A 21,972-nucleotide genomic window follows, 5' to 3' on the forward strand; every position below is an offset into this window, starting at 1 on the left:
ACTGCTCAAAACTCATGATCTTCATACATTGTGCAAGAAAGTCAAATATTTGCTTCAACAACCATAATGTAACCATTAACTCTTGCTTCAGATTCTGGCAGTATCTGACTCCATTTAAAGGTCACATTGGTTAAGAAAAATGCAGTTATCACCAGCTATTCAGAACAAATGTATCATCAATAAAAATTTGAAACAGAGAAGTACTTTCATAACTTATACATTAAGTCTCTAACAAGCACTAATGTTTTCTCAATATGCAAGGAATGATCTTGCTTTCACTCAAATCGGTGCTGACATTACTGACAGCTGAAAAATACTACCCACTAGAACACATCTCTCAGCACAGGACTAGCTAGTTCATGCAAAAACTGAGCAGCTATTGAATAACAGCCATCCAAGACATTTATAAACACATTTCTGTAAAGCTAGGATCCAGCCCTTGTGATCACCGGTGAATTCAGGAAGAGCTTATGTGGGAAACTTGTGGAAGAGACCGGGGAAGGAAAGGAACAGTTCTTTGATCTTTAATCAGTGCTAATTTTAGGCTCTTCTCTTTGAAAAGCTTCAGTAAAGAGGTTTGTGAGGGCAGAGTATGAAATGAATGATTTTTTCTGCTTGCTAGTGGATGTGCAGCATGAGCAAGTTGCAAGCAGGCATGCCTACTGCAGGTATGGAATACATTTTCCCCTTCTGTCCCACTAGCTGTGCAGGAAAAGTTCCAAAGAATTCAACTTCAGGAGGAGAGAAAGTGACATGACTGCTTTTCGGTTCTCCAGTAAGTTTAAGTTTGTCTACAAATCTTTTAGACGTTTTTTGTAGAAGCTACAGCAGTCAGGTAACTAGTCCTACTGACTTGGAAACTCAGCTTGGACAAATTTTCTGTTGGAGATCCAGAATGGTCGCACACCAATTTTTGACTGAATTAGCATCCTGGTTTAGTTATACTTTGTTGAAAAAAAAAAATAAAAATCTTTTTACCCCAGAAAAAGTTGTCATCCGAGACCAAAACCAGATATACACTGAAATAAATGAGTCTGGAATGGACCTCGGTGTCCTTGCACATTTCCTAAAATGCTTTCAGCATGACAGTCAATTCTAGTTTCAGAAGACCCAGGAGACTTCCTCCCTTTCCTAGTGATTTTTTTTTTTTTTTTTTCTTTTAAGAAGCAGGATTCGGTGTGCTGCCAAACTAAGATTTCTTTTTAACCCTGTTTTTATTAACATTTGTTTTTCACTTTTCTCCTCAGGCCAAACATACGTGCTGTTTATTACATCGCATGCCAAACACTATTCAAAGAAATATCCCCTGTGGTATTATTTAGCTCATGAATCTCTTGAATTCATGAGACCAGCAACAATAACTCTCAATCACAAAAGATTAATTCTTTTAAGAGATGTGTCATTACTAAACAAATATTCCTCCCCCTCTTAGATCAAGAAACACTATTTTACAACACTACTGTGTTTCTCCGGGATGCTTACTTCCGCAGTAGCTGTTAATCAAACCATTTGACCATGAAATAGCACTGATATTTGACATATGTGAGAAAAATTATTCTGCTTGCAACAACCCAACCATTGGATACTCACCACAGCAATAACAGGAATAAGCACACCCAGATTCCCCGCACTACTGGAGGCCTGGAAAAGAAAAAGGAAGTTATCAAAACATCTACAAAAGCATTTCTAAAATACCTCCTAGAAGACATATTTCAAGCAGCAAACATTCCTACTGTACATGCAAATGAAAACATACATTGCCAATTGCAGCTCTGGATCTTGCAAATACATGTGCTCAGGTTGCCCAACAGAGCACCCCAGAAATCCCAAGGACTGGGACATCCAGGAGTCTTTCAACAAAGCTTTTCAGGTGGCTCCTCAACGACTGGAATGTCCCTCATAGAAAGAATGTCTTCCCCTTTCAGCACAGAGTCTTCTATATTTAGAAGTCAGATATTATGCCTTGAGCTAAAGGGGCGGGTGGGGGAACATTCATTGATACCACATCTACTCTGACATCCAACAACCGCAAGAGAAATGCTCACATTAAATAGGTGGCCACAGACAGGTGCCAAATGTTTACCAAAAGTCTAATCTTACTACCAAAATGAAGCCAAAAATAACAAGCGTGTAAAAAGACACCATATTCAAGAACTGATTTAAGCAGGGCGAGCAGCCTTTTCCATTGAATTAAGCATAAGGAAAAAAAAAAGAAATATTTCCTTTTTCCATTTCAGGATGTTTTTAATTGCACTCTATGCAACAAGTGCATTTGCTCTTGGCCCAGTATAGTGTTTAAAACTGAAAACATTCACTGCATGTGGCACACTGCCACTCACCTTCTCTGATAAGGCAAAGAGTGATAGGACAGATATTGTGCTCAGAGACATTTCCCTAAAGTCTTTCCCTCCCTCCCATATCCCTCCACCTGGGATGTGGGAGGGAGACCACTCTGCAGCGTCCTCCTTACAAACGAGAGAGCAGGTACAGAGACTGCTGGTCGCACAGGGGAGATGTGAGGCAGGCATGCTAACAGGGTACAGCTTTGCATAACGTGGGATAAACGAAAAGGAAGCAATTAAAAAAAAAAAAAAAAAAAGAAGAAAGTGGTGGGGAAGAGAACATGAGAGAGATCATGTGCCAAATAGTCTTCAGATGAAACAATAATGATACAACCCAACTAAAACACATTTCAGTTATCTTTCCTGTAGTGTCCAAGACAAAGCAAAACAAAAGATGAACGCTTAATTATTTTTGAAGGGAATAAAACACCACCACCTCAAGTCACTCTAAGGGGTAGGAACGACTGAAAAAAGTCATTGCATTTTTTTTGCAAGCATCAGGACAGCACACTGGATGTGACAAACTGCTGCAGAGTCAGAGTAGAGATGCAAGCTAACTGAGATAGCCAGAACCCAGGACATAACACCAACAGACAGAACTGCAGAAAACCCACTTCTCTACTAGCATTTTTGTTATAAAAATGGATTATCAGCCTCTTTATGATAATATACAGCACTGAGGATGAAGAATATGCAATGACTTCCATCCCTGGGCGTCCTCAGGGAACATTCACGTAAGCGATCAGCAACGGGGGAAAAAAAAAAAAAATTTATTTTCCTTCCCCTGACAGAAGCCACTTTTGCATGGTTCAAAGATCTGGTTTAAAACAGAACAAATAAGCCACAAAAGCATTTTAATGGTTAATGAGCAAATTTAAGTCATGAAAAGGTATGCTGTGAAGCAGAAGACACAGGCAAACTATCCGACAACTATCAAAAACTTACTTTTGTCTAGGAGCACAGCATGTACAGCGTTTTATCTACATTAACTCTTCTTGAAAATGAAGTAGCCCAGTCTTCAGAATACCTTTCATAACTTTTACTTTACACTGAATAACAAGTGTTCTAGTGAAAACCGCTATCAGTACCTTCATAATGAAGAAACACTGCCTCCTAGCTCAAATCCATGTTAAATCAATCACATATTTTTCTGTTTGCAGGTGGCTTTAAATCACTGCAGCAGTTTGTCTCCCATACCGATTCCAAAACTGAAACAGTGGGAAAATGTCCCTGAAGGGAGGAGGGCGGAAACTAATTTAGAAGTGTCATTCTAGACCAATTTCTACAACGATTTTCCACCATTTCAGCTTTCTTATCTGTGGTCAAAAGAATCTATGAAACCCATGGAGAGAAATTTTCCACCACAGAATTCATGAAAAGCAGCCTCTAGATATGTACTTTTAAGAGAAAAGCTGGCACCCCTGATTAAATGCAGCCTATGTTCAAAGCAAACAGATTCATTTCAGAGGGATTTACCAAGAGTTCACTCATCCCATAAAAGGATAAAGAACTTGGTACTATTAAAATGTAGCATACACAGGACAGGGAAAAAAAGACATGAAAAAGAAAAAAAGAATTGTTTCCCTCCCTACTAGGAAAATGTGCCTATTTCAAAAGGGAGTGTTACCTATTTGCCCTAAAAAGCAAGGAAGAGCTCTTAAAACCACATCTCCAAGATAACATTAATTTTCCAGTATGAACACACTTGAATTATTAAAACATACAACTGTATTTTTTGTATATAAAAATCACTATCAAACACAGTGAGTTTTTACAAGTTATCCTAAGTGGAATGAATGCCAAGAGGTTACAGCATTTGAACGCTAGGGAGGAACATAACTGGAGTAAGGCTCTCATTTTTTATGAGTAGGAAGCAACCACATTTTGCTTTTCGAATGATAACGCACATCTCAAGAGCAAAAGCCAAAGCTTGTGTATATTTTAGAGCAAAGATGAGAGGAAGGTATTGTGTGAAAGGCTGAGATTTTTGTTTGCTTCTTAAATAGAATAGGCACATCGAGTACTCTGGATACTTAATTGAAATAGGGGGAAAAGTTAATATGAAGTGAGGTGAAAGTCTTCACGTAAGAAAAAAAGCAGAGAATTCTGAGTGAATAAAGTAACTGCATATAAACTGCTCCTGCAGAAATTTAGTTAGCATTTAAAGACATTCCTCTTCCAAATCTCCTCATAAACTTTTAAAGGCCAGTACGTGTTAAATTTTACAAATCACAATTGAAAATTGCATTTAAAAACAACTCTATTTTATGGCAAACGCACTCAAATAGACTCCTGCAAAGTATTCCTACCATACAAATTAACGTACGAGACAAATCTCACCTTTCTCAGGCAAGCTTAGGCAAGCAGATAGGCCTGCATCAACTTGGATTTTGGAAAAAAAAAAAAATCAAGACACACCCACTCATAAGAGCAATTCAGGATTAATCAGGATGACAAACTGGCTATTTCAAGCTGGAGGTTGGACTAGATGACTTCGTGAGGTCCCTTCCAATCTGAGTTTTCCTATGGTACCGCTAAAACTAGTAGTAGAATTCTGTCACATCTGAAGACACTTCAAGAATTAGTAAGAGGTGTTAAGTAGTCAGTGTTCCATATTTCTCGTTGCAGCTCTGCCTCTGGCACTCCAGACAGTTTACTCACTCACACAAAATCAGGCTCGGCTGAACATACCACTGCTTTATCTCAGACACTATACACAGATTAGTTAGGTGTTTGAGAGGCATTATCACTCATATTCCATGATCAGAACATATTCTTATGTTTAACGAAGGGTGATATTTTTCTGTGTGTGTAAGGGTGTGGGTTTTGTTAAAAACATACAGAAGAGTATGTTCAGTAGTGCCATCTATATAAACGCACAGCTGCACATAATAAAAAACCAGTGAATATCTGACCTTCAGTGCTGGTCCTTTTTCACTTGCTCTCTCGCTAGCTCTCTTTCCTTCTAGCCCAAGCTGAACAAACAGTTCCAGCAAGTTCATCAGTAGTTCATCCACAAGGTGTTCTCCTTGAATGTTAGCAGCGATGTTAGCCAGGGCGTTAATGACTGCTAAAGAACAGTGTCTGAGAAGAAAGAACAGTTATGAACAAGCAATTCCTCAAAGTTTTGTATTTTCAGTGCTTTCTTCATAACACTGAGAGACAGGGGTCCATACTGGCACCAGTACTGTTCAATATCTTCAATGACAGACAGTGGGATCAAGTGCACCCTCAGCAAGTTTGCAGATGACAAGCCGCTGAGTGGTGCGGTGACAAACCAGAGGAACAGGATGCCATCCAGAGGGACCTGGACAGGCTTGAGAACTGGGCCTGTGCAAACCTCATGAAGTTCAGCAAGGCCAAGTGCAAGGTCCTGCACGTGGGTTGAGGCAATCCCAAACACAAATACAGCCTGGGTGGAGAATGGATTGAGAGCAGCTCTGAGGAGGAGGACTTGTGAGTGTTAGTGGATGAGAAGCTCAACACGAGCCGCCAATGTGCGCTCGCAGCCCAGAAAGCCAACTGTACCCTGGGCTGCATCCCCAGCAGCATGGCCAGCAGGGTGAGGGAGGGGATTCTGCCCCTCTGCTCCACTTTGGGGTGACCCGACCTGCAGTGCTGCCTCCAGCTCTGGAGTCCCCAACATAAGGACATGCTACAAAGAGGAGGGCTACAAAGATGGTCAGAGGGCTGGAGCACCTCTGCTATGAAGACAGGCTGAGATAGCTGGGGTTGTTCAGCCTGGAGAAGAGAAGGCTCCGGGGAGACCTTATAGCGGCCTTTCAGTTCATAAAGGGGGCCCACAGGGAAGCTGGGTAAGGACTCTATCAGGCAGCGGAGTGATAGGACAAGGGGTAACAGTTTTAAACTGAAAGAGGGAAGATTTAGACTAGATATAAGGACAAAATGTTTTACGCTGCGGGTGGTGAGACTCCGGCACAGGTTGCCCAGGGAGGTGGTGGATGCCCCATCCCTGGAAACATTACAGGTGAGGTCGGACGGGGCTCTGAGCAACCTGGTCTGGTTGATGATGTCCCTGCTTATTGCAGGGGGGTTGGACCAGATGGCCTTCCAACCCGAACCACTCTGTGATTCTATGAACTCTTCCAATAAGGCTGTTGATGTTTTTTCACTCAGACGGTGGTTTTGGGGGGTTGGTTTTTGTTTTTATGAACAGCACATCACTTTACTGATAATTGAAATGCAATCAGTGTTTAAATGAAAACCTATTCATAAGCTTTGCCTCTGGAAGACACTTCATTTATGACGCTGTGCTGGCCAAAAGGAAATTACTTTCCTGCAGCAGATACAGCTACAGACAAAAAGCAGCAAAAGCCTGTGTTTCTGGATTGGGAAAGCTCTTCAGCAGAAGAATCAGAACTATTATCAGTTGTTGTTAAAGCTGAGACTGCATTGGGTCAGACAGTATATTAAAACATACTGACAGCAACAGTCCTCTTGGTTATTCACATACTACACTAAAAGATATCCTTTTAAAAAAGGAAGCCTAGCCAAACTATCAACAAAGTCAGTGATAATTTTTAATTCTAACAGGGACTACAATGCATACTTACATACTAAGAATTAAATTGTTAACAAGTACTGGGACATTTAAAAAAATAAAACAACGCAAAAACCCAAAACAAAACACACACACAAACCCCCATGGAGTTTCATTAGCTTTCCTAGGCTAAGACATTATTTACTCTAGTTACAGATAACACAAGTCAATGTCAATTACAATTTACAAACATTAACTCCTTACAGAGGGAAAACAACAACAACAAAAAAATCAATACTACCTGTAATGAAAAACATTGTTAGGAATCTCTACATTATGAAGTACTACTGGTTTTTAAAATAATATATTATTTTTTAACATCAAAGAAAAAAGACAAGCACATTTATAACCTCATAATAAAACTCAGAGCAGGAAAAAGTGAAAATCTCTGATGTAGCATAAAGTACATTTGATATAATATTCACACATTTAAAGGACACAGCTAAGTTTTACCTGTATCCATGATCCTTATAGTCTTTTGTGGCAGAGTAAACAACTGAGCTTGCTTTAACACTGATCTGCTGAAACAGATTCCACACCTCCTGGTAAATATATTGCTGTTAAAAAAAACAAAAAACAAAAAAAAACCCCAAAATCACTAAGTAGAGCTTATTGAACACAATCTCTCCAAAGAACAACCCTGTAAAATACCCTAAGAATTACGAACTTTTTCAGATACTTATCTAGTCATAGTCTGAGCAATGATTTCAGCTTCTATAAAGCACACAGCAGAAGTGCTTTCATTAGTGTTTTTAATTGCTTAAATTTTACAAAATTCAGTAAGTTCCTTAACTCCACCTTCCTGATGGAAAACTTTTTTTTCCAGGCTTCTGAGTTCTGGCAATTAATTTCTTGCTCAGAGGCAAATATTACATTAGGAAAAGGTAAGTCAGTTAATCCTTGTATCCTTGTATGACTGAAGAAGGCAATCTATATTTTTAAATGTGTGGACCTACAAGACTTTGAAAGTTAATTACTAATATGAAAAAAGATACTGTGCACCTATTCGGGACATAGCCCGAGTGTTTATAAACTTCTTAACTTTTGAAAACACGGGAGTTTGGTGGGTTTTTTATAGTTTGGGTTTTTTTTTTTTTTTTTCAAAAAAACTTTTAATTATTTTCTACAGGGACTAATCCTCTTTACAGGGACAGTTTTTGTTTTCTGATGGCACAGAGACATGAGGATTGTACAAGCGCATACTTGTGTTGAAGAAAAGAAAAACTGCCTGCAAATGCAGTTCCTAAACTATGCTTCCTTTTAACTAAACGGAAGCGATCGGTAACTGGCACTCTCTTGGCCAGTTGTTTCCTTACATTTCCAGTGATGACCAAGCAGCCCAGCTGATCAATGATGAGTACATCAAGATGAGAAGGTGGCTGGCAAAACTTCTGCTGTAAGATCTGTAGTATGGGTTCCATCATTTTTGGGGTGTCCCTCAGTGCCACTGCAATGTGCCCTAGGGCACGAATTGTGTGGTCAGGAATCAAATGAGCTTCCCTGTTACAAAAAACAAACAAAAACCCCAAAACCATACATGTAACTGTTCAACAGCTATCAAGACCTCCAAGCACAGTTACATTTTATGTAAGAAACAGTTCGTATACTAAATGTAAACATGACTAACAGCTTTAATATTGCCACTCTATATACCCATCTACTCCCAATATTAACATTGGAGATATACTTGCATGAGTTGGTTTTCAAAATAAAAAACAGAAAAACCCCACAAACACTACTCAAGAAACCCATGCTAATCCATGAACAAACTGTTCTAGAAACAACAGTGAAAACAGGTAAAAGTGATCTGCAAAACATTAAGACGCGACAGTCAGACCAGCTACTATAGGACTGCCCCTTGGAGGTTTCTTGGCTGGCGAGTCTCTTAACAGTCAAACAAGTCAAATGCCACGAGTGACAAGCTGTGTCTAGCCATAAAAGATAGCTGAAGCCTGAAGGATACAGCAGAGAGAGTATCACTCAGAACTGGCTAATACTCACCAAAGATTTGCTGATTCAGCAGATAAAAATGAATCCATACCTCTCAGCATGAAAACACGGGCTCAGCTCTGCAAAGATTTGCAGGGGAAGATCTTGACCCTGTATACAAGCTCGCTAACCTCAGAGACACACAACCCTAAAATAATGTTGCCCATACTTAAAATAAGCTTCGGTTTCATTGAATGATGGAAAAATTGGTTTGATGACTAGCAACTTACTTATCACTCTCTTGAGAGATGTACAGACGGTTAGATAAACTGGCAAGAAAGGCCTCAACAATCACTGAATCTATAGTCAAACCAGCTTTCAAGCACCTGGAATAACAATGAACAGAAAAGTTACTAGAACAGCCGGAGGAGGAAAAAAAAAAGCATGAATTAAACATTTCACTTTTTACTACTGTAAATGCACAGCAGGTATAAGGGAAAAACATTTATACTTCAGTATAAGAATTGACTGCCTAGGAACACTGCAGATGTACTTTAAAAAATGAGCTGAATTTCTACAGCTGCTTTCTCCATCAACAATAAAGATGGGCATATGTAATAAGGTAAATTCAGAATGCACTGCTTTAGAAACTTCAGTCCTTTGTCTCTAGTCACCAACCATTTGTCTTCCCTCCAGCTCTCTGTAACTGTCTAAGGGAAGAATAATCATTACACTGCCCACGTTTGAGTGCGTAACAATCTTTCTGTTACAGGAGGCTCAATTGACATCAAAATCTAAGCAGAAAACAAAAACCCCACTGCATATCAAAATGGTGACTAGCATGACTTATGTATGTGGGAAGCAAAACAATGAGACCAAATCATTATCTTACAATTAGGACATTAGGACACCAAGAGATGTGGGAAGAAAAATGAAGTAATAATCAAAAAAAGTCAAAAAGCCTTTATAGCTGCACCCAGCAGCACCTTCTAAACAGTCACAATACTTTTCCGCTAGGAAAATAGAACATGCATTCTAACATGGTGCAAGTCTCTCTCTCTTACCTGCAGATGTTCTCTATGGCAATGTCACGCAGCTGCTCATACATGGATGGTTGACTCTTCTTGCCAGGCATTACGTTTAGAGTGGACTCTGAATGCTCATTGGTTACACTAATCTTGATGTCATTACCACCTACTAAGAACACAGAGTATGGAAATCAACACCATCTGAAACAGCTTTTTCCCCAAGATGAGAGCACACAGGCAGAGCAGTATCTGGCGAGTGCGTAACAACCTACTTTACAGCTTGGAGAGCTGAGCTGAAGAACTTTGGGAGTACGTGTGTTGTCACCAGCTATGCAAGACATTACCGCATTTAACTATTCCTACATAATTATTCCTAAATTTAGTCACCTTCAGTTCTCATTTTACCTGTTCTGCATTAGCATTACGATACTGCTTTTGCATCAGCAAGTGATTTAAATTGAACGTTTTCTTTTTGGAAATCATAATTTGATATTACAATTTTAAAACAACAACAAAAAACCTGCCAAATGCCATCAAGATGGTCGTGGGGCTGGTGCACAGGACCTGTATGGAGAGTCTGAGGAACACGGCCTTGCTCAGCCTGGAGAAGAGGCAGCTTTGGACAGACCTTACAGCTGCCTTCCAAAGTGTAAAGTAGGTTACCAAGAAGACAGAAGCAGGCTTCATGGGAGAATGAGACACAACAGCCATAACGTGAAACAAGGAAGGTTCCAACTGGATACGTGATTATTTTTTTCCCTACTATGAGAATTAAGTATGCCCTGGCTCAAGCTGTAGAATCTCTGTCCTTGGAGGATTCCGGAGGCCCAAGCGGACAAAGCCCTAAGCAAACTGCTCTGAACTAAGTGCAGGAGGTTGATACACATAATACAACCTTCAGTACTGCAGTATCACACTACAGTTGTCGCTGATCTCACTCAGGACAAAGGTGCTTGAGATAAGACTGTCTTGGTTTCAGCAGAAAAGGCACAGCAATATTGCTGCTAGCATAAAATGTAGTTCTGTATACACACTGCTCGCCCTTAGATACGCTTCTAACAGAATTTGGTTTGCAATCATTCATCCTCTTCACCTCCACAGAAAAAAAAAAACAAAACAAAAAAAACCCATCATAAATCTCCATTTCCAAAAAAGGCTGTATCACCACAAAATATCCAAAAGCATCAAAAAGCCATACAAGTTGGAAAACAATCACTAGCATATGCTTTGGAACACAGCCTTTTTTCTGTTACCTGTGTGATACTGGCTATGATACTTGTAAAGTTTCACAAGCACTGGGGAAGGTATCACAAGGAAGTCTCTCAAGGATGGATTGACAGAATGAACCACCACAGGGAACCTCTCACACAAACGACCTAGACCCTAAAAAGAAAAGACCAAAAAAAAAAAAAAAAAAAAGATAGCCAACTGTGAGCTTGCAACTTCAGCTGAATACAAAAAAAAAAGCAAACAAACCAAAACAAACCATACATAGTTCTGAGAGATTCAATCTTTAGCGGAAATTTTGACATTTCAAGTGTCTAATTCTTTCAGGTTTTCCGAGCGTGCTGTATGCCAGCCAAGCCTTGCTGCTTTCCTCCTGGGTGATTTCACAGGAGTTACACAAAATGAATTGCACTCTAAAAATAAATTTACTGGACAAGTTCCAACATTTAGAGAATCCTGATTATTAACTACGGGGTGGAAAACACCACATTAGGACTGTAAGTGCCCAGTAAGACAACATAAAAATTAGAATAACCAAGCCTTAGCCTTAAAGCTCGGTGATCTAGCAGTATTTTAACTGTTTATGTAATGGACTAAGAAGCTAAATATTTCAGAAATTATATACTGGTTAAAAAAACACTCATTAATATTATTCTTCAAGAAGTAGCTGAGCTAACAAAGTTCTGAAAGCACGACGCTACGCAGTTTCCACACCTGACCTCTAAAATCCAAACGCAGAACACATTGATGGAAAGTAATACAAACAGCAGATAAAAAGTGTTCTTCTAGCAACCTGGGAAACTCCCCAAACTCTCACTCACTGATAGAGTAATGTCAAATACTGTAAAGACAGACCTGCAAACAGCAAATCAGCAGTGGCAAGTGAGCAATGATAACTTTGCTCGAGGTTTTCGATTGCAGCTTCTCTGATAACTTGATGCACAGGTTTTCTGCACCTTAACCAAAAAAATCCAACAAAAAATTTTGTTTATCAGATTTGTTATTAGGCCGCACACAGCCCAATGCTTACTGGCATTTCTGAAACAACACAGAAAATGTATCAGCTTCACTCTCCTCATATTACAATTCCTCAAAGAGATTTAGTGCTGCTTCTGCAAAAAAACAGTTATGGGAACTTAGTATCTGCACCAAACAGCTCTGTTGAACACTACGACTGAAAGAATTACAGTACTTCAAGTTGATTTTGAGCATACTTCACATTTGACAGAAACTGTATTGCAACATCCAAAGGAAAAAATCCTTCACATATTCAGAGGATATACAAGAAATATAAAACAGGAAAGAAAATTGAGAAAAGAGTTTCCCAATCCTGTTAGCAATGAAGAAAAACCATTTTCTTTAAAAGAATGACTGAGAAACATTTAAGATGCTAAGAGCAATAACTAAAAACATAAGATAAACTAGAAAACAAGCAGCTGCATGAATGCAGCAATTATACCATGTCTTGTAAGATAAGCCAATAGGATGTTTCTGGTCCCATTTCTATGAAGAGATGTCTAACTACCAAGCCAACTGATTTGACAACTTTTTTGACGGAAGTTTTACTCTTGTATTCTAATAGCAAGGAGTATTCCACCGAAATTTATTTTATATTTCTTTGAGCATCATCTACTCTCAAGGAACTTAGAAATTTTTCTACAACTTAAAAAAAAAAAAAAAAAAAAAGACAGCCATTCCAGACACTGAGGAGCATTATTCACCTTGCTCATCTTTCACAGCCCACACCATGAGATCCACACAGGCAGCATTAGCCTGACAACGAAGTTTTAAAGGACTCAGTTCATTGTGCAGTCGATCCACATCATGAAGGATTTTCTGAAGTTCTGATTGACTGCTGTTGAATTGCTCCAGCACAAAATCATGGATCTCCTTCACAAATGAGTTGGGAAGGTCTTAAGAAATAAAAGGAAATAGCATACTAGAATGATAAGAGTCAGTGTATCAGAATGACAGCATATATAAAATTCATTGCCACGTTATAAAGTTTATCCCTACCTGAAAGATAAATTTCATAGCAAAGTCCACCAGTAAACAGACAATTGAAATGCCATCTATTAATACTTTTATTTGTGCTCAAAATATTTTTTTCCTATTTCCATAGCACCTTTTTTATATGGAAATATTCCAAAATACAAATTTTACAGCACACATGGAGTTCCCAGGAAATCACAGACTGGTTAGACTTGGAAGGAATCTTAAAGATCATTTTGTTCCAACCTCCCTGCCCTGGGCAGGGACAGCTTCCACTAGATCAGGTTGCTCAGAGCCCCATCCAACCTGGCCTTGAACACCTCCAGGGATGGGGCATCTACCACCTCCCTGGGCAACCTGGCCCACTGCCTCATCACCCTCAAAGTGAAACATTTATTCCTAATATCTAATCTGAACCTCCACTCTTTCAGTTTAAAACTGTTACCCCTCGTCCTATCACTACACTCCCTGATAAAGAGTCCCTCCTCATCTTTCCTGTAGGCCCCCTTTAGGTACTGGAAGCGGCTATAAGGTCTCCGTGGAGCCTTCTCTTCTCTTCTCCAGGCTGAACAACCCCAACTGTCTCAGCCTGTCTTCATAGCAGAGGTGCTCCAGCCCTTCTTATGTTGGAGGTCCCAGAGCTGGACACAGGTGGGGTCTCCCCAGAGCAGAGTAGAGGGTTCCTAATCTGATCCCTGGCTGCTCAGACAATTTCTCTGTATTCCTCACAGAAAAAAATGCAAACCCCTACGTTCAAGTACTCAATACAATGCAGACAACACTTTGAATCCTAAACATAATGAAGGATAAATAAAAAAAACAAACACATACTATACCTTTCATATAGTATAACGTGTCTCTCAGCATTTTAAATTGCGCAAGATAAAGAGGGTCACTGAAAGTTTTATAATAGAGCTCTGTATTAGCACCCATCTGAAAGAGAAAAGAAGCAACCTGCTAGATTCAAAATTAAGTATTTTCCATTGTATGGATAAACAAGTGTTCTTATTCCAGTCACATAATTGTTTGCCTCTGCAATGTAAATAAGCATTTATAACAGGTACCAGAAGTAACTTCACAGCTTCCCCCCCTATTTTTATAAAAAGTACGGCCATCCAGTGCACTAAATATTCAGACACACTTTCAATTTGAAGAGCTCATATATGTTCTCTCTAACAGTGTTGTTAAAAAAAAAGAAAAAAGAAAAAAGAAAAAAAGAAAAAAGAAAAAATTGGAGGATTCAAACCTATCATTTTACTGAGATAGCAAGAAAAGAAACTGAAGCTGTCTCCACCTAGGGCCACATTTCAAATACAGCAGTACTGGAAGGCTGGCTGGAGAGAGCAGCAAAGTCATTTTCCCCCACAAGTGAACACATACTCTTTTCAACACAGCTTTACGGCCCTGAGATGAGGCTAACTCCATAAAGCATGGTGGAGGCTGTTACAGAACTGCACCCAGGGAAGGAGAGAACCAAGACTCACAGACCTACAGAAACAAGTATGCCATTTCTGAAAGTAAAGGTCCACAAACTTTAACACTATTAAACTTGTAGAAATGACACCTAAAAGAGCAGCAGTGATTTCCAAGACAGAAAAAGAAAATATCCAACACATTCTACCTACGTGAAAAAAGATGCTACTGTAATATGCAATAAAGACCTTAGTCTACAGTAAACCAGTTTTGGGCAACCAATGCTGTAATTTATTAGGATAATAGAGCTAAAGTAAGAAAATCATTCATTTTTTAAAGATAATAATTATTTCCTTTTATGTTAGTGAAACACATTCCCCCTTAAGCCCCCAATTTTTACATAGTCCAAGGCTAGATTTAAAGCACTGAAAGACCAGTTCAAACAGGAAATGAGTACTGTTTTGCAAAGCCAAGCCATACCTTACACACATAAAAGACTAATTTTCCAAGCATTAATTACTAAGACAAAAAAAAAAGTATTCAAGTCATTAGAAAAGGAATTTTAAAAGATACCTCTGCAACTTCAGCTACAACTGCATCTAAGGTCTTTAGCAGAGAATCCCCAACAATCTGTTTTACCTATGGAGGAAAAAAAAAAAAAATTAAAAAAAAAGATGTTTCCTGTTGATGACTGTAGATAGAAAGCCAATACAATTTTGCCCAACACAAGTCACTTGACTGCAAATTGTCAGATGAAATTAAGGCTATAAGAATTTCTGGCTGCAACAAGAACAAATATATTGGAGCCCTTGTGTGCTGTTCCAAAAGAGCTGGTGCAGGAAGCAGACAGGGCCTGTAGTTTCCGTCACATGCGTGAATTCACAGCAACTAAACCCTTCTAGAAAAGGGTCTCATTCTCACAGCAAAAACCAATCTTCTATTTCAGCAACTATCAGTATGTAAGTTATCTCAGATCAAGCGGTCAGCAAAACTCAAACAGTAAGAACTTGAGATAAACTTATTTGATTTTCCAAATTCTTCGTGGTTCATACGAGAGCGTTTTAGGAATACTATTGAAGCATGACATTAAATGCTATAAAAATAACATCACACAAAGCTTGAGACACAAACACCATCTTTTTATTGCAATTCTAAAAGCTTCAACTGCATCTATTTCTAGCATGAACAGAATGCAATGTCACTGCAATCTTCATAAGAACCCATCACATACCATGTTCAGCAGCTGACGGAGCATTTCCAGTGGGATGTTAAACTCTTTATTGTTAATGCCATTGAAGAGAGGAGAAACTGAAAAGCTGGAGCTGATTGTAGAGAAGTAATAATCAGGATCCAGTGCACTCCCATCAGGAAGATATGAACCTGGTCAGAAAAAATAATAGAAACAAGTTTGGGGAGAGAGAGGATATATAAACTCTGTTTAATGGTAATGTTTAGTCACTACTAAGGAGTTATTTTCAACACAGGTGCAGTCTTTAACTTGCAAGCTACCAAAAGGCACGTTTCAGCTAATCTACTGGTAAATCAAGATAGAAAACTATGATGAAAAAATACATTTGTTCACTAGAAGTTTACAATCACAATGGAAGAATTAGTTTCAATGACTTGTGTTCATGTTAGAGGTACTGCTGACAAGAATTCTTCTCATACTACTGATGTACATTTACCTGAGAACATTTGTAAATGCCATTTTGTTCAAAAGCATAGAGGTGCAAAGAACAGGTTAATCTTGCAAGATTTTCCCCTATATTAGATGAAATGAACATGTGGCACAGCTTTCACCTTAGAAGAGGCACCAATTCACTAGTGCAATTTGAAGGCAAAGAGAAATCAAATTATTTTTCAGATTCAAGTACTCTATTAAGCCAAGAACTTGCTAAGCACACTGCTTTTGGCACTGTTTCCACTTTAGAAATGACATCTCTGCCTTTTTGAAATACTCAGCTGCCTGTGCTAAAGTAATGTTCTTGTGACTAACATGCTTTCAAGCAACACTATTTATTGACAACAGCAAAAAATTTTTTTTCAGTCCATTTTTCTAAACCATTAGCCTTGGCCAGAATAGAAACAAGGTCATTACTCATCTTCTTCAGAAAGTAAGACTATCACAAACTACATTACCAGAAATAATACAAGGGCTGCCGGTATCTGAAATATCTGGTAGAAGTTAGTATTGAAAATAAAATCCTGATTAGAACAATCCTAACTCTGCTAAATACACAATTAAAGTGATTCTGAAATTTTTACAAAGTTGTCCACTTTCCACCTATAGTTTTAACTATTTTTGTTCTACTACTATAGGCTCTCTCTAACCTGCAGCCTTATTATTATTTTTTTTAACTTCAAAACTTGAGAATCATACAATTGAAGCAGTATAGGTTGATTCAACAGGGTAGACAGAAGACAAACAGGTCTCTTCCTACTTGGCAATTTAAGAATGATATTTGAACTACCCCGCAATCCCATGATATGACTGAGGAAGACAGATGCCTCTACAAACAGTAACGTGACAGAGAAAGAAAAGTAATGTGGAAGAAATTAAAGCCAGGGCTTGAGAGAGGAGAATGACGCAGAAACAGAGAAGGCCCAAACTGTCAAGAACCTCAAAGGTCCAGACAAAACCAGAGACACCAAAACACCTCAGATGCAGAGCTAGTCCTCCACTTGATTCATGAAGAACTTATTTTTCAGCCCTGCTTTGACATAGAACTCACAGCTAGAGTTCTACCAAAACTCAGTGGTTAAGAGTCTCTATATTAATTCATGATTTTTTTTTCACATTTCTGCTTTTTATGATACAGTAATTAATACACATTAGTGAGTACTCAGCTTCAGTGTCTGCATTATTATTTCTCACAGCAGCAAGTTACTAGGTCTTACACAATGACCAATATCACGTTTACTTCAAAAGGAGCAGTTGGTTTCGATTTATACAATGTGCCAACAAAGGTCTCAAAATTCCAGACCCTAGTCCAACAATATAGTTGTTTAGTGAAGCACAATATTAACATTTGTTTCTCAAAGTTACTCAGCCTAATCTCCAGAAATATTTTTGGCCTAGCCGAATTAAGCTGTTCAGTACTAGGCACAGCCTAGCAGTAAAGAAATCATGTCTCAGAAGCCTGCCAGAAATAACTGAGCCTGGAAACCACTGGTGTTAATAACAACTTCCTACTGTCTTTATGCCTCCAAATTTTTCAGAATCCTAGCAGGCGTGTGCCAGAGAATTACTGTAAGAATTCTAGAGGGCAGAGAAAGGGGTCAAAATTATTTTGGTTTTCAATTTTCTATAAATAGCAACAAACCCCCCATATCACACCCTATCCCTTTGCAAAATAATTTACCTTCAAAGTAATGAATTGCAGATCCTCCAGGAGAGCTGGGAGGGGGAATTCCACGTTCAGGACTAACCTGAAACATCACAAGAAAGCCGCAATTTAAAAACTATTTATAAAACATTGAAAAACCTTCCAGAGAATGGTTCATACACTTTATAATGAAACACAGCTTCAAGCAAAAATAACAGGAACTACATATTGCTGGGCCTAACAGCTCAATTCCAACCAAAAAAGGGAAGTTAAAAAAACCTAGTTCAGTGCTTTTGACTAAAGGGAAGATATTAGAATGATGACTCCTGTACTGTATGAGACCATGCTAATAATAATCTGTGGTTTCAAAACTGGCATATCTGAATCCATTCTTCCCCTAAGACAACGAACGTCCACAGCTCCTGGTGAAACCAGTGAGAACTTGTGTATCTTCAGCACTTCAGAAAACTTTAGCCATTAAGTGCCAGCTTCCCAAATTTGCAGACATACGTTACAATGCTTTTTTCACGAGAATAACACAAGGAACAGGATTTGCCAATTGTTCCATGTTAAGACTTATTAGTACAGTCATTAGTTTAACTGTCACTAATTATTCTGCAGCTCAGAAACTACAAAATTAGAAAGTCAGTTGCAGAACCAAAATAAAGATTTGTGTATCTGGTATGCGTTAAGAGACTGTGTGCATATCCAGGCTTAATTCCACCAAGACCACGAAACCATCTAAACAATGACTCCAACACAGAGCAAGTCATACAAACCTGCGAGATGCTAGATACACTGCTAGCCTTTCTCTTTAGTGTTCCTTCTTGGCAAACAGTGAGTAGAGAACTGGGAAGAATTGATCTGAAATCATTAAAGGATCGTCGGCGAATTCCTTCAAGCTCTTCTGGAACTCTCAGGGAATGCGGGGGAATTTTTGGAAAAAGCTTTGAAAGGAGAGCCTCCTCTGAATTGCTGTAGCGACCAAAGGCTCGAGAAATTCCTATCAGGCAGGGCACTGCATACTTGCATAAATATTCTGGAAAAGAAAAACACGTGTAACAGTGTATTAACAATAACTTAGAACTTCCTCTTCACGGTTTTGCTACCACTTTACTGAACTGTTTCAGCCCAATGTGCTTTGCAAAGTCTTATTTGTGCAAGTAGAGGAAAAACCATGAAGATATTGCAAATTAATGTACTTGCTTCCTTATTTACCAGTCAGCAACAAACAGAATAAATATGTGCTAAGAGAAGTCAAATGAAAAAGCTGCTCACTTTTCAGAAATAATCCTGACAATCAGAAAACACAAAAGAAGTTCAGAGGACAGGAGTTACAAGTATAGCAACAATATAAAGAGTTATTTTAATAGTACCTTTATCATGCATTTGTGGCGTCTGGCACATTCCCAACAGGAACTGCATTACTTGTAGAATTGCATCCAAAATCTAAAGTAATCAACACAGACATAACAAAAATACTTTTTGGTAAAAATATATTATATTCTTCTACTAGATCACTACAACACAAATGAAAATTGCAAATATTACCATAAGTACCTCTGTAAACAAGAGTTTTTTAATGCTATGTGACTAAAAAAGTATATTGCCCTCACTCAGCTTGCAGAGCTTCTTTTGTAATGTCTGCAGTTAGGTGGTATTTACTAGCAGAATAAAATTGCAGCAGTCCTAATTTCAGTATCAAAACCTGAATTCTAAAACTCTGGCTTCAGCGAGTACCATCTTTTGACACCTGGAAGTAACAGCAGACTTATGAATATATTCTCAGTACCTGATTATTAATTAACACAAGCAAAATAACACAACAGTACACATGCTAAAGCAACCAATCCCTTTGCAAGAAAGAAAGCAGCTGTGGTGTACCCTTCTCTAGATGTTTGTCAGTACTGCAGCACTGGAGAACTGAGTACTACATCAGCACAAACTTAAAATAAACTCTACCTGCTCTCTGAGAGACGCATCCCTGTAAGCAACATCTGATAACAACGTTACCAAGCAGAAGCTGAAATTTTCTGCAACTGGAAGCAAGCCTGCAAAGGAAGGGACAGAAAATACACTACATAAGTATTATTAGAGGGAATCAACACAGAAAGAGCAAATAATAATAAAGCGAGAAGACATAAGTGATTTCCGTGTCATACAGTTCTGACATAGACTGTAAAAAAACACGTAAAAAACCACAGTATTATATACAAAATTTAGAAGTACACTCTAACCATCATAATTTCAGCATAAAATGTTAAAAGAACAATTTTAATAATTAACAACCCTTCCAGGCTTTCAAGTAATTGAAAAAAAATTTATAATACCCCTTGTGAAAAAAAGTATTCTTATATTCATTTTAAGATATTAAGGGAGCAAGAAATCAAGTAGCTTAAATAGCAACTAAGCATCAAATCTAAAAGTAGAGGGTACGAATCTCAGGTTCCACTCTGCTGCTCTAACTACTACACAATCTTCTCCAATTTAGTAATCAAATATACTGAGCGTAGAATTATTTGGAAAGTGCAATCTACCACAAAGCAGTCAAGCAAGAAAGCTGGGAGCTATTCAACTTCCTCTTTGCTTCTAATGAAAATCAATATGAAAGGTTGTTGAGTCAGGAGCTAAGAACCTAGCGGGACATTTCTACTCCCCTTGTACCATGTCCTGAATAATCTTTGCTACTCCTATCTCCTGGCTGACATTCCATGAGAATGATCAAAAAACCCAAACATCACCTCTGCCTTTCCGTGCATTGCTTTCTTCTATCCACTGGACTTTGGGAAGACCCTTCAGAAGTCGGAGGAGGTAAGGAACCACGTGATCTTTGTGCTGAAGAGGAAAATACTCTATTTAAAATGGAGAAGAAAAGCTGAACCATATCATCTCAAGATATTTTAGAGATATAGAAAGACTACATTAACCACACACAGAACTCGCTTCTAGTAATTACTCCCCAGGCTTCTTGAATAATGCAAAACTGATTTCAACACAGGCAAATTAAAGTAAATCAATTCAGTGCTATAAATCCAATCTTTTATTCTAGGCAACAGTTCATTCTCCATACAAGTTGGGAAAAAGCATTCTAGAACAGTAATTGACCCCAAACAACTTATTAGTTTACAGCAAGGTCACAAAATAATGTTAAGGCAGTGAGAAATTCAGTACCAGTCCCAATTCAGTACATGTGATCCCATGGCCTTATGCAAGTCACTTCACACATCTGTGTAACACTCAGCTTCCTAATCTGCAAATCAAAGGACAGCACTTTCCCTCCTCATAGAGTTGGATTAATTAATGCTAGCCGCTGGCTTTGAAAACATCATAAAAATGCTAAGAAACATGAATACATGAATACATTTAAGCTTCACGCTATAAAAAAAAAAACGCAAAAAGGATATGCATGCAAACTGTATCACAGTAAATAGATACTAAATAGGAGGAAATTCAGGCCTGATGCAAACCCTAGCAATATTAAAGGACTTAAAAGTCTATGGTCTAATGACTTTGGATCCAGGACAAAAGAGCACCATGCCCAGAGCTCAAAGGGAAGACAACCAGCTCGTCACGAACAGGCTGACAGACACAAAAGGCATGTTAGGACACAACGCAGCTGGGGTGCACTGTTTGTCTTTTTATCCTGGCTAGTGCCAGGCATGAAAAGGACGATTACAAACCTGATGTTCAGGAGTATGTTGGAACATACCTGTCATTCAGAAGCATGTGGGGAAGAACACGCCATGACACATATGGTTTCAGCATACCCTCCTGAATAGCCTTTCCTTTCTCTGCTTAAGCTATCACGACCAAAAGAGAGGACAGCAGTTTGGCTGTGGCAGTGCCGTGACTACTGTCTATCACACTGATCAGTACTGTCCTTGCTTCCTTGTGCTCTCCTGCCTGCACCCATCTGTTATCCTTGATCTTTTATTTTATTTGTTTGAATAGCAAATACCAACTTTTCATTCAATGAACAACTACATTTGAATTAATCCAAAATCTTTCAAGTTAAACAGAGTTAGCCTAAGTGGGAAAAATACCTGAAGGTCAGATTCAATTAGAAAGATTCCTAAAGCAATAACAGCATCTCTGCGACGTTCATCTAACTGGAAAATCCCATGGAAATCCACTGGACACATACAGAGGAGTTT

General features: G+C 38.6%; 1 protein-coding gene across 1 annotated transcript in view; it reads right to left on the reverse strand.

Annotated features, from left to right (window-relative positions):
• The window catches only part of PI4KA (phosphatidylinositol 4-kinase, catalytic, alpha), a 60,580-nt gene extending 38,608 nt beyond the window's left edge, over positions 1-21,972 (reverse strand). The window contains exons 1-18 of the mRNA XM_009888153.1: positions 21,862-21,972; positions 20,560-20,653; positions 19,781-19,869; positions 19,195-19,267; positions 18,598-18,857; positions 17,855-17,921; positions 15,724-15,872; positions 15,066-15,131; positions 13,916-14,012; positions 12,809-13,000; positions 11,943-12,043; positions 11,114-11,243; positions 9,897-10,029; positions 9,123-9,218; positions 8,220-8,403; positions 7,357-7,460; positions 5,258-5,426; positions 1,591-1,641 (exon numbers count right to left, since the gene is read on the reverse strand). Of these exons, the coding sequence (XP_009886455.1) occupies positions 1,591-1,641; positions 5,258-5,426; positions 7,357-7,460; positions 8,220-8,403; positions 9,123-9,218; positions 9,897-10,029; positions 11,114-11,243; positions 11,943-12,043; positions 12,809-13,000; positions 13,916-14,012; positions 15,066-15,131; positions 15,724-15,872; positions 17,855-17,921; positions 18,598-18,857; positions 19,195-19,267; positions 19,781-19,869; positions 20,560-20,653; positions 21,862-21,960 (2,154 nt within the window). The 5' untranslated portion in view covers positions 21,961-21,972. The remainder of the gene's footprint in view (positions 1-1,590; positions 1,642-5,257; positions 5,427-7,356; positions 7,461-8,219; positions 8,404-9,122; positions 9,219-9,896; positions 10,030-11,113; positions 11,244-11,942; positions 12,044-12,808; positions 13,001-13,915; positions 14,013-15,065; positions 15,132-15,723; positions 15,873-17,854; positions 17,922-18,597; positions 18,858-19,194; positions 19,268-19,780; positions 19,870-20,559; positions 20,654-21,861) is intronic.

The sequence above is a fragment of the Charadrius vociferus genome, unplaced genomic scaffold, assembly GCF_000708025.1.
Source record: "Charadrius vociferus isolate BGI_N301 unplaced genomic scaffold, ASM70802v2 scaffold326, whole genome shotgun sequence".
Classification (NCBI taxonomy): domain Eukaryota; kingdom Metazoa; phylum Chordata; class Aves; order Charadriiformes; family Charadriidae; genus Charadrius; species Charadrius vociferus.